This window comes from Geotrypetes seraphini, chromosome 1, assembly GCF_902459505.1.
Source record: "Geotrypetes seraphini chromosome 1, aGeoSer1.1, whole genome shotgun sequence".
NCBI classification, from domain to species: Eukaryota; Metazoa; Chordata; class Amphibia; order Gymnophiona; family Dermophiidae; genus Geotrypetes; species Geotrypetes seraphini.
The window spans coordinates 393,765,601-393,778,923 of record NC_047084.1 but is presented as its reverse complement, the minus strand read 5'-3'; the positions used below and the strand labels follow the sequence as shown (position 1 = coordinate 393,778,923).

Here is a 13,323-nt window from a genome sequence, read left to right as displayed (position 1 = left end):
AAAGAGGAGGAGGTCTAGCCATCTTAGTCAGAAACTCCCTAAACCTGACTATATTAGATAATACGTCCACCCCCTTACATGGATCTACTAGCTTGCCAACTTTCATGCACCACACTAAAAGGATCCATAATTTGCATGCTCTGCTACATAACACCAGGGAATTGGAACACAGCAAGACCTGAATTTGAAGATTTTATATACTGAAACTCACTAACAGCAACTTACAACCTAATCCTAGGAGACCTAAACCTCCATCTCGAAGACCAATCCTCCAAACAAGTAGAAAACCTACTATCATTCCTCGAAGCCCTAACATACAAGATTTTAGACCCACAAACAACACATGAGAAAGGTCACCAACTAGACATCACAGCCTTCATGACCCAACAGCCCTTACTGCCAGAGATTCAAACATCAAATGGAAAGTGGTCTCGATCCCTCTGGTCAAACCACTACACATACTCCTTCAACATCAACTGGGCCAAAGACAAAACCAAACCAAAACCCCAAAGATCAACCTACAACTCACGTAAATACATTGACCCTTCCAAATTCTGGACTAAAACAGACACAACAATCCAAGAATGCAACCCCAAGATCTTCATCTCACAATGGTGCAGGCTAAGCACAGCTACCCTAGATGAGCTAGCACCAATACAAACAAAAAACAGAATTAGCAGACGATCAGACAAATGGTTCGATAACGAACTACTCCTACTCAAAAGACATTGCAGACAACTAGAAAGAAAATGGAGAAAGAATAACCAAGAACCCACGAAAACAGCATGCTAAACCAACAATACAAGCTAAAACTAAAAGAAAAAAGAAAGACACACTGCACCAATCTAATAAGCAAAGAAACCCAAGACACAAAAAACTATTCCAAATACTAAAAGAACTCAGACACCAAACCCTATCTGGCCAATAACGACACCCTTCCCCCCTCAGCCACTCTTTTAGCTGAATACTTTAAAAATAAAATTACAATTGCCAGGACTACCCTCACCAGAATCCCAACCCACCTAGAAGAGATCACAATGCCCCCCACAGAAAAAGAATCAGCTGCAGCAGACAGAACTTGGTCCCACTTCCCCACTATACAATGGTCCGATCTTAACAAACTCTATAAAAAATGCAGCCACGCAGCCTGCGATCTCAACCACTGCCCTCCAACCTATTAAAATCCTCTAGTACTAAATTCCGCGCTCTCCTCTTACAATGGATACAAACCATGCTCTCAGATGGCCTTTTCCTGCAAGACCTCAGCGAAATCGTCATCACTCCGATCCTAAAAGGCCCTAAAGGAGCAACAGATCAACCATCCAACTATAGCCTCTACACCACTTTATGTCAAACTAATGGAAGGTCTAGTAGCCAAACTCCTCACCAACTACCTAGAAGACTACAACATACTCCACCCTATACAGTCTGGTTTCAGAACCAATTACAGCACAGAGACACTACTAGGTTCCCTCCTGGACACAGCTAGACAACAACTCGGCACAGGTAGAAAAATGCTGATTATACAACTGGATCTCACCGCAGCATTTGACCTGGTGGACCATAACATACTACTACAAATACTAGATACAATAGGAATCACAGATAAGGTACACACATGGTTTCAAGGATTCTTACAATCCCGAACTTACAGAGTAAAGTTGAACAAAGAAAAATCAGAACCATAGTCCAACCCCTGCGGCGTACCCCAAGGATCTCCACTATCCCCAACTCTCTTCAATCTCTACATAGCATCCCTTGGCACCTGCCTAGCCAAATTAGGCTTAACCTCCTATAGCTATGCAGACAACATCACCATTCTCCTTCCTTTTGACCAACCAATGTCCTCCATGACAGACGCACTACACAGGGTACTTGAAACAGTAGCAACATGGATGAAAAATCATAAACTGAAACTGAACCCAGACAAGACAAAATTCATTCTCCTCGAAAATAATAAAACCCCAACCATAACAAATCTAGTAATAAACTCAAGTCACATACCCCATAAAACCCACTCTAAAACTTCTAGAATTGACAATAGACAGATGCTGTACCATGCAACCACAAATCAACAAAACAATACAAAAATCATTCACGGTCATGAAAAACTTAAGGCAAGTTGGAAAATTCTTCAACAGAACACAATTCCAGCTCTTGGTCCAGTCCCTAGTCCTAGGTCTTCTATATTACTGCAACATACTCTATTTCCCCTGCCCCACAACCATGATAAAACAACTGCAAACAGTTCAAAACACAGTGCTAAGACTTATCTATTCACTGAGGAAACATGACCACATCACGGCGGCATACCTCGACTCATACTGGCTCCCAATACAAGCAAGAATACTATTCAAATTCTACTGCCTAATATTTAAAACCATAAACAGAGACAGCCCAGCCTACCTAATCAACTACCTAATCCAAACTACCTCAACCAGACGTAGGAGATCCCACAAACCATTCATGCATCCCCCAATCAGAGATGACAAATGAAAAAAGCTGTACGATGGATGGCCTTCTAGCCACACAAGCAGCAAAACTAGACTACCAGCTCTTCAATTTACTGACAACGACCCCGGACTACAAATCATTCAGAAAAAAAATAAAAACCATGCTATTCAAAAAATCCTTGAAGACAAACTAACACCGCAAGACTCGTCCCAATTCTCTGAAGCAACCCACTCTACTCTTCAATTCCTCTGGAAATAGCCAGATAACTCCTTTTGTAATCCGCCTTGAACCATAAGGTAATGGCGGAATAGAAATCACTAATGTAATGTAAGTGTTGAATCAAATTGCTTTCATTCATACACAAGTGGAAAACTGGACTTCCACATTTAAACTGAAACTCAACCGGGGCAAAACAAAGTTTTTCCTTGCTAGCCCAAATGACAAACTTACTGAAACAACGCTCTTCTTAAATGGTCAAAATTATCCCATAGTTTCTACCTTAAAAGTATTAGGTGTTACATTAGACTGTTCTTTATATTTTATAGCTCATACAGATTTACTGGTCAAGAAATGCTTCACTGCCCTTTGTAAATTGCGTACCATTAGGAAATATTTTGATTTTATATCCTTAAAAATTTTGGTTCAATTGTCAAATCTTTCCATATTAGATTATTGTAATATCATTTACTTAGGTTCCTACAAAAAAGCAATCAGTCGATTGAGAATAATACAAAATACAACAATTCGTTTGATTTTTAATTAAAAAAAACATGATCATATCGGTGACGGAATAATCGGTTGCCGACAATCGAGTGCTGACAATTCGGCGCAAGAAAGAAGTGCGCCGCGGGAAAACTTGGTTTTAAAGAGCTCCGACAGGGGTGTGTGGGGGGGAACCCCTCTCTTTACTGCATATTGTTCGCGCTGCTGTTGAGGGGAGTGGGGGGGGGGGTGCAACCCCTACATTATAGAGAAAACTGAACTTTTCCCAAAAAAAATTGGAAAAAGTTGTTTTCTCTATAATGGAGGGTTCCAACCCCCCAAACCCCCCCCCCCACAGCATTGCAAACAGTATGCAGTAAAGTGTGGAGGGGGGTCCCCACTCACACCCCGCTTCGAAGCTCTTTAAAACTAAGTTTTCGGGGAGTCAGTTGTTGTTACTACCTGGGACGCCGGAGGATCGTGTTTGCTGCCCCGACTAGCCCTCTGCAGCAGCAGTTCTTTGGAAAATCGGACAGGCAACCCTGAGGACGGACCCCTAACATCACCGGGTCCGTCTTCTGTGCCTCGGGCTTTTGCTTCAAATTGCTGCCTGCTGCCGCGGAGAGACCGGGAGCCAGTTGTTACTACCTGGGATGCTGGAGGATCGTGTTTGCTGCTCCGACTAGCCCTCTGCAGCAGCAGTTCTTTGGAAAATCGGACAGGCAACCCTGAGGACGGACCCCTGACATCACCGGGTCCGTCTTCTGTGCCTCGGGCTTTTGCTTCAAACTGCTGCCTGCTGCCGCGGAGAGACCGGGAGCCAGTTGTTGTTACTACCTGGGACGCCGGAGGATTGTGTTTGCTGCCCCGACTAGCCCTCTGCAGCAGCAGTTCTTTGGAAAATCGGACAGGCAACCCTGAGGACGGACCCCTGATGTCACCGGGACCGTCTTCTGTGCCTCAGGCTTTTGCTTCAAATTGCTGCCTGCTGCCGCGGAGGCGGGAGCCCCTTGGAGCACCGTGGAGCTGTGGAGCAGGAAACCAGGTCGTATAAGCTAATTGATCATGGGGAAAAGGAAAGTCAAATCTAAAAGTTCGACACCGGTTGTTTTAGGTCCTATGAATAGACATTTGACTTTTTCCTTAGACTCTCCAGCACAAAATGTATCTGATTTGAATTCTCCCATATCCGGAGCATCGATGAGTCCTCTACAAAGGACACCCCCCTTCATCCAATATCCGGTGTAAGTGGGAATATAACTCCCACTAGTTCCACAGGTCTTGTGGTATCATCCACTTCAACAAGTAAATTGATTTTTACTGATATACCTAAACCACTTGAGTTTACTAGTGTAGGGGATGAACAACCACTAGCTGTGGAAAAACAGGATATCACCTTAAAGGATCTGTGGTTAGGTATTTCTAGAGTTGAGGGGTTTCTCAGAGAATCAATGAAACAAACATCTGATTACTCACAGTCTGTGGCTCAAAAGTTTGAGAATGTGGATGCAAATTTAAATTGTCTTGAAACTAGATTAGGTGTGATTGAAACGCAAGCTGTCTCACTATCTGCTGTAAAAGATTCTACGTCATTGCATTTAAAAATGGAAATGTTAGAAAATATGCACCGGGGAAAGAATCTCCGCTTGGTTAATTTCCCAGTGACCCATTTGTTATTACCAGAAATATTGTTAAGAAAGTATTTTAAGGAAATACTGGGATTACCCAATGCGGATAGTTTTCCAATAAATAATTGCTATCACATTCCCCAGAAGAAAAAGGATGTGGACCATCTGGTAACAGATGATGTTAACTTGACTGAGTTTTTAGAAGACTCTCAAGATGTTATTCAGACTTGGTCCACAATGATTCTAACATGTATGAGTGAGACAGACAAAATGTTGTTAATGAAACTTTACTTTAAAAATAGACTGACCAAGTTCTGTGGGGATTTGGTTAGTATGTTTCCAGATGGTTCAAGAGCTACTCAGTTTAGAAGAAAATAATTTCTGAAATTGAAAACTAGAGTATTGGCACTTGAAGCATCTTTTTATTTGAAGTTTCCTTGTAAATGTTTGGTTAAGATACAAGATACTGAATTTGTTTTTTGGGATCCCATTCAATTGCAACAATTTTTGTTAGCTCGTGAACAGAAGTGAGATTTCTTTTCCTTTTCTTTTTCATTCTTTGAGAAATTAGGTTAGGAATGTCCATGTGCTAATATAGTAGGGAATGATTTGGGTTCATTGGAATTCAACCCTTTTCTTTGTTTTCCTTTTAAAAAGTTAGTTGGTAAATAAGCAATATGTTTTCCCTTTTAGTGGGCTTGTAAAGGATTGTTTTTTTGTATTGTTTGTGGTATTGAAAATTTGTATGGAAACCTTTTTTTCCTTGATATCTTTATGAATATTGTAAATGTATTAAATTCAAATAAAAAAAAAACTAAGTTTTCCTGCGGTGCGCTTCTTTCTTGCGCCGAATTGTCAGCGCTTGGTTAGTCGACGCGCTGTTGTCTTGCGCGCGACTTACTATGAACCGATCATATCAGTTTATAATATCAAAAGCTTCACTGGTTGCTGTTTGAAGCCAGTGTTATTTAAATTTGGTTGTATCTGTTTAAAATTTTATTTGGTTTAGTACCAACTTATCTCTCTTCCCATTTTAGATTTTATACTATTAAGAAAAATACCCAAAGCTCAGGTTGGTTTTCTTTCCCCTCAGTTAAAGCATGCTGTTATAAAAAATTATTGGATAGGACCTTAGCATTCCAGGCAGGAGTAATGAATTCATGTTTGAATGCCCTTATCTCTCCATCCCTCACCTATTATCAATTTCCGAAAGATCTTAAAAAACTTATCTATTCAAAAAATATGAAATACAAAATTGATTTTATTTTTTAAATTTATTAAGGTATTAAGCTTCAAATCAATTTATGATTATTCATATAATCAACTGTATTGTGTAATTTCTATTTACTAGATTGTAATTAATTGTACTGTGTACCGTATTTTCGCGGATATAACGCGCACCATTGTAAAACGCGCACAGGGGTATAGCGCGCAGAAATCACGATGATATGTAAAAAAACTTTTCTATACCGCGCTCAGGCATATAACGCGCATGCTGCCCGACTCTCCTCTGGCCACCCCGACTCTCCTTTCGCTCTCCCCGACTCTCCTCTGGCCACCCCGACTCTCCTTTCGCCCTCCCCGACTCTCATCTGGTTGCCCCGACTCACCCTGACTTTCGGTGCACTGCCCCGACTCACCCTGACTTTCGGTGCACTGCCCCGACTCTCCTCTGGTTGCCCCGACTCACCCTGACTTTCGGTGCACTGCCCCGACTCTCCTCTGGTTGCCCCGACTCACCCTGACTTTCGGTGCACTGCCCCGACTCTCCTCTGGTTGCCCCGACTCACCCTGACTTTCGGTGCACTGCCCCGACTCTCCTCTGGTTGCCCCGACTCACCCTGACTTTCGGTGCACTGCCCCGACTCTCCTCTGGTTGCCCCGACTCACCCTGACTTTCGGTGCACTGCCCCGACTCTCCTCTGGTTGCCCCGACTCACCCTGACTTTCGGTGCACTGCCCCGACTCTCCTCTGGTTGCCCCGACTCACCCTGACTTTCGGTGCACTGCCCCGACTCTCCTCTGGTTGCCCCGACTCACCCTGACTTTCGGTGCACTGCCCCGACTCTCCTCTGGTTGCCCCGACTCACCCTGACTTTCGGTGCACTGCCCCGACTCTCCTCTGGTTGCCCCGACTCACCCTGACTTTCGGTGCACTGCCCCGACTCTCCTCTGGTTGCCCCGACTCACCCTGACTTTCGGTGCACTGCCCCGACTCTCCTCTGGTTGCCCCGACTCACCCTGACTTTCGGTGCACTGCCCCGACTCTCCTCTGGTTGCCCCGACTCACCCTGACTTTCGGTGCACTGCCCCGACTCTCCGTGCGCTGTCCCGACTCACCCTGACTTTCGGTGCACTGCCCCGACTCTCCGTGCGCTGTCCCGACTCTCCTTTCGCCCGCCCTGCCCTGCTCCCAGCTCTGTAAGCATGCGCAATGGTCTGAGCATGCTTGCCGCTTAGTTTTCACCAAGGCTGTTTTTCTGGTGGTGTGCTTTTCACCACGTGGCTGTGGCCCCCTCTATCTGGCCTTGTAATTTGCCCAGTGAATACCGTACTATTTTGACTATACAACAGCATCTCAGCCTTTGGGTAAGCCTATAAAAGATTAATGTTGCATGTAGAGCCCACATTTTAATTTGATCACTTCAGATTGGTATTCTGCATTTATCTACCCTGTAGTAGAGTTTATCAATTAAATTTACCGGTAAATGTACCGCCATAATGGCAGGAATGAGACGAAAGTCATATACAGCGGACTTTAAGCTTAAAGTTGTTGCGAAAGCTGAGGAAATAGGCAACCGGGCCGCAGCGAGAGAGTTCGATGTTGGAGAAACATCGGTGCGTGAATGGAGAAAAGATAAGAAGGAACTGGAGAAATGCAATCCGCGCAAACGGGCACGTCGTGGGGCCAAACCAAAATGGCCTCAGCTGGAGGATGACTTGAAGCAGTGGATTCTGGCGAGAAGGGAGCAAAATCAATCAATCTCTACTGTTGCGATTCAGATGAAGGCAAAACTACTTGCCAATGGAAGAGGAATACCCGACTTCAAAGCTGGCTTCACATGGATCTCAAACTTTATGAAAAGGAACGGACTATCAGTTAGAATGAGAACAACTGTTGGCCAGCGACTTCCAGATGACTGGCAGCAAAAATTGATTGATTTCCGTGACTTTGTCGCCAAAGAAATATCTGAACTTGGCATCACTGCAAAGGACGTCATCAACATGGATGAAATTCCAATGGCATTTGACATTCCAGCAACAAGAACCATAGCCCCCACAGGTACTAAATCTTTTGCCATCACCACAACTGGGCATGAAAGAACGTGTTTTACAGTCGTTCTTGGTTGCTCAGCTAGCGGGGTTAAGTTAAAGCCCATGCTCATTTTCAAAAGGGTCACTATGCCCCGTGAACATCTGCCCACCAGTGTGGTTGTGCACTGCAACAAGAAGGGATGGATGGACTGCGACGTAATGAGATTGTGGGTAGATAAATGCTTTAGGGCAAGACCGGGTGGATTCTTTGCAAAAAAATCCTTGTTAATTTTTGATGCCATGGCTGCCCACAAAGAAAAAAATGTTCAGGCCTACATTAATTCTACTCGTGCCCACATCGCTGTGATACCTGGAGGCCTGACGTGTAAGCTGCAACCACTTGACATCGCAGTGAATCATCCATTCAAGACTTTTATTAGAAAGGAGTGGGAGGAGTGGATGCAGAGCGGCACGCACGAGTACACACCCGCGGGGCGGCAGAAGCGGGCAACTTTCACAGAAGTCTGCAAGTGGGTGGCTTCAGCATGGGACAAAATAACACCAGATACCATTCGAAACGGATTTAGAAAAGCGGGCATTGTTTATGAAACCAATGAAACTACGGCTACTACCAGTGCAGCGGAAGGAGGCAACAACACGGATATCAGCGATGATGATGATGACGATATCACTTCGGAAATAAACGAGGATCGTCTGCAGGCTGTGCTCAGTTTATTTAATGACGATGATGACAATTCGGATTTTGATGGATTCAAGGATTCAGATGACTGTGATGATGATGACTGAATAAACCTGTAAACTTTGTTTATTTACAACTTTACCGTAATTACGGTAACTGTATTTAGATTATTTTGTCCTCCATACTTCGTTTGATCTACCAGTTAATGTTATAGTTTATAAGAATTAACATGTTTCTGTTCTTGTTCCTGAATTCATACTCACTAACTCTAGATTAAAAGTTATAAGGTTGTTTATAAGAATGAACAGTTTTTTTCTTTTCACGTGTTTGGTTGGAGGGTGTGTGAATGGTGCGTGAGTTCTCCTATGTCTGGTTGAGGTGGATTGAATTACCGGTATTAAGCTGAAGAAATTATGGTAGTTAAACAACCCCCCCCATTCCACACACATTACGGTAATTCTCTTCCATTTTTGTTCCCATTATAAAAAACACTGATAAGTTTCCAGAAAAAAATACATTAAAGTAAGAAGTGAAAACAAAGGCCCCTACAGATGAGAACATAAGAATAGCCTAACTGGGTCAGTCCAATGGTCCATCATGCCCTGTAGCCCATTCTCATGGTAGCCAATCCAGGTTACTAAATACCTGGTCAAAACCCAAAGAATAACAACATTCCATGCTACCGATCCAGGGCAAGCAGACGCTTCCCCCATGTCTTAATAACAGACTATGGACTTTTCCTCCAGGAATTTGTCCAAACCTTTTTAAAACCAGCAACGCTATCTGCTTTTACCATAACTTAAATCATTCCTTCCAAACAGAGACCTTGCTAGATGTCAAATACAGAAAGAACAAGGTACCGTAACTTCACAAGGACTTAGCTGTGCAGGAATACCTATACCTATATACGGTACCTATACCATATACCGTACCTAGTGCAAAAATGTGCAAAGGTCTGTTTTTTTCTTTCCATCACTACATAACCTACGGTAATGCCACACAAGCAGCGCTGTTACAAATATATTCTGAAGGTCAATGCTAAGGTTAACAAAGTTTCCTTCCTTGAACCACAAGGAGATACTGACAAACCACTGAAAGAGATCCCAGGAACAACACCCAAAGATCAACTCAGTATGTGAACCAGTTGAGTGGAGTGGACTAGGGTAACTTGGGGGTGGAAATGGACCCGGAGTTTTCTCAGCAGAATTTCCCAGACCACCTCTTCCTCTCAACACATTGACACGCTAGTGGGTTTATTTTATAGTTTTTTCACTCCCTTCGGTCTGCCTGTCCCCCTTGAAGGTCTGCCTGTCCCCCTTGAAGGTCTGCCTGTCCCCCTTGAAGGTCTGCCTGTCCCCCCTTGAAGGTCTGCCTGTCCCCCCTTGAAGGTCTGCCTGTCCCCCCTTGAAGGTCTGCCTGTCCCCCCTTGAAGGTCTGCCTGTCCCCCCTTGAAGATCTGCCTGTCCCCCTTGAAGATCTGCCTGTCCCCCTTGAAGTCCTGTCCCCCCTTGAAGGTCTGCCTGTCCCCCCTTGAAGTCCTGTCCCCCTTGAAGGTCTGCCTGTCCCCCTTGAAGTCCTGTCTCCCCTTGAAGGTCTGCCTGTCCCCCTTGAAGGTCTGCCTGTCCCCCCTTGAAGGTCTGCCTGTCCCCCCTTGAAGGTCTGCCTGTCCCCCCTTGAAGGTCTGCCTGTCCCCCCTTGAAGGTCTGCCTGTCCCCCCTTGAAGGTCTGCCTGTCCCCCCTTGATGGTCTGCCTGTCCCCCCTTGAAGGTCTGCCTGTCCCCCTTGAAGATCTGCCTGTCCCCCTTGAAGATCTGCCTGTCCCCCTTGAAGTCCTGTCCCCCCTTGAAGGTCTGCCTGTCCCCCCTTGAAGTCCTGTCCCCCTTGAAGGTCTGCCTGTCCCCCTTGAAGATCTGCCTGTCCCCCCTTGAAGTCCTGTCCCCATCCTGAAAGCCTGATGCCCCCCCCTCGACGTCCGATTCTTCTCCCCCCTCGGCAGGACCACTCGCACCCCCACCCCGAAGGACCGCTGACTCCCCGACAATATTGGGCCAGGAGGGAGCCCAAATCCTCCTGGCCACGGCGACCCCCTAACCCCACCCCGCACTACATTACGGGCTGGAGGGATCCCAGGCCCTCCTGCCCTTGACGCAAACCCCCCTCCCCCCCAGCCGACCCGCGACCCCCCTGGCCGACCCCCACGACCCCCCCACCCCCCTTCCCCGTACCTTTGGAAGTTGGCCGGACAGACGGGAGCCAAACCCGCCTGTCCGGCAGGCAGCCAACGAAGGAATGAGGCCGGATTGGCCCATCCGTCCTAAAGCTCCGCCTACTGGTGGGGCCTAAGGCGCGTGGGCCAATCAGAATAGGCCCTGGAGCCTTAGGTCCCACCTGGGGGCGCGGCCTGAGACACATGGTCGGGTTTGGCCCATGTGCCTCAGGACGCGCCCCCAGGTGGGACCTAAGGCTCCAGGGCCTATTCTGATTGGCCCACGCGCCTTAGGCCCCACCAGTAGGCGGAGCTTTAGGACGGATGGGCCAATCCGGCCTCATTCCTTCGTTGGCTGCCTGCCGGGCAGGCGGGTTTGGCTCCCGTCTGTCCGGCCAACTTCCAAAGGTACGGGGAAGGGGGGTGGGGGGGTCGTGGGGGTCGGCCAGGGGGGTCGCGGGTCGGCTGGGGGGGCGGTCGGAGGTTCTTGGGGGGGGGGGCGGTCGTTGGAGGGAGGGGGGTTTGCGTCGAGGGCAGGAGGGCCTGGGATCCCTCCTGCCCGTAATGTAGTGCGAGGTGGGGTTAGGGGGTCGCCGTGGCCAGGAGGGTTTGGGCTCCCTCCTGGCCCGATATTGTTGGGGAGTCGGCGGTCCTTCGGGGTGAGGGTGCGAGTGGTCCTGCCGGGGGGGGAATGTATCGGACGTCGGGGAGTCGGCCGGGCAAGAGGGCTTGGGCTCCCTCTTGCTCCGATCGTGGATGCGGGTGCGGGTGGGAGCGCGTGCGAGCGGTCGTTCGGGGTGGGGGTGCGAGCGGTCCTGCTGGGGGGGTGAATCGGGCGTCGGGCGGGGTGGGAACTATGTTTAAAAACTTTTGTATACCGCGCTCAGGCATATAACGCGCGAGGGGTATGCGCGGTACGTAAAATCACGTATAACGCGCGCGTTATATCCGCGAAAATACGGTAATCACTATCTTCTACAAGTTTTACAAGGTTGTATCTTTTCCCTAGTGCTTTTATTCTGAATTGTGTTTTCTTCTATTTTAAAAATTGTTTTATGTCTTTGTATTTCTATTCCCTAGTGTAATACCATTGTGTAAACCGCCACGAACTGATGGTTTGGCAGTATATAAAAAATAAATTATTATTATTATCAGAAAAGCACAAAAATATGAAGGACTGAGCGAACCGGAGAGATTTGTGAGCTCCTTCTGTAAAAAGACTGCTGTAGCCATTATTGTCCTGTCGACTAGATTTTGATGGGTAGTTGTGGTTTCACTGTCTGAATTTCAAGCCTCATTCAGCCGGACGCTCACTTAAATTAGCCGGGCGGAGTGCCCGGCTAAAAGACGCTAGGGAGAACACTGTATTTGTCCATACATCTAGTGGGGCTGGTTGCTGTGTTGCTGAGATATTACTTGTTATTTTAATTTTGATGGCAGGAGCATAGTGGAGCTCGTCAGCACAACCTTCTCCCCTCAGCAGAACACTGGATAACCTAGTCTTTAAAAAAAAAAAAAAAAAAAGGGTTATTACCTTTGTTTTCCATAGACAGAGCTGTTGTAAATAACTGTCGTGTCGTAATTGATCTTGGTGAACCTGTGGTCTGAAACACATGTAAATGTACAATACTTTGATTTCTTTATGCTATCTGTAAGGGAAATGCAAATTGCTAATTGGATTAGAATTTGTGCACTAGTTCTATTCATATACACACTGTGAAATAGGGAGAGGGAAAGGGGAATATGAAGAAACTGAAGTGCCAGCTGTTCATTCTGCTTAAAGAGGAAGATGAGCAAGCATAACAGATGCTAGAGCTGGCCTTTAAGGCAGAGGAGGGATGAGCAAAAATGATCATTGTAACAGATAGTGTGTTCTTATTTTTAGGTTATAATAGCTGATGACTATTCTGATCCATTTGATGCCAAAAATGAACAGAAGTTCAAAGTAGGAAAAGGAGAAAATGGCTATATGGAACCGTATGAAGCTCAGAGGCTAATGACAGGTACTAATAACACAGATCAACACATCATTTTCATCAGAGTTAATGTTGGGTAGGTTTTGTAGTATTTTTCATGCAGAGTTCAAATCTGTGTTTAGTTTTTCACTAGCATGTCACATTTTTGTGATGAGTCTCATTATATAAAATTATAAATGTTAATTGGGCGATATATCATGCGCTTATAGGATAAACGTATAAGGAGGGTTAACGATAGTTGTCTTTGTTTTTTATACTACAGACATTATTTATGGTGATTAATATCAGTCTTTATCATGCCAAGACATTGTACTATGTCTGTTAAATCCCATTGTCCACCATCTCTCTCCCTCTCCTTTGTTTTTAGACCCATTATTTCTCCCCCTCCTCAGTCCGGCATAT

At 45.9% G+C, this 13,323-nt stretch overlaps 1 protein-coding gene across 1 annotated transcript in view; it reads left to right on the top strand.

Moving 5' to 3' along the window:
- Positions 1-13,323, top strand: part of SHB (SH2 domain containing adaptor protein B) — a 175,082-nt gene that overhangs the window by 31,391 nt on the left and 130,368 nt on the right. The window contains exon 2 of the mRNA XM_033917607.1: positions 12,831-12,948. Coding sequence (XP_033773498.1) covers positions 12,831-12,948 — 118 coding nt within the window. The remainder of the gene's footprint in view (positions 1-12,830; positions 12,949-13,323) is intronic.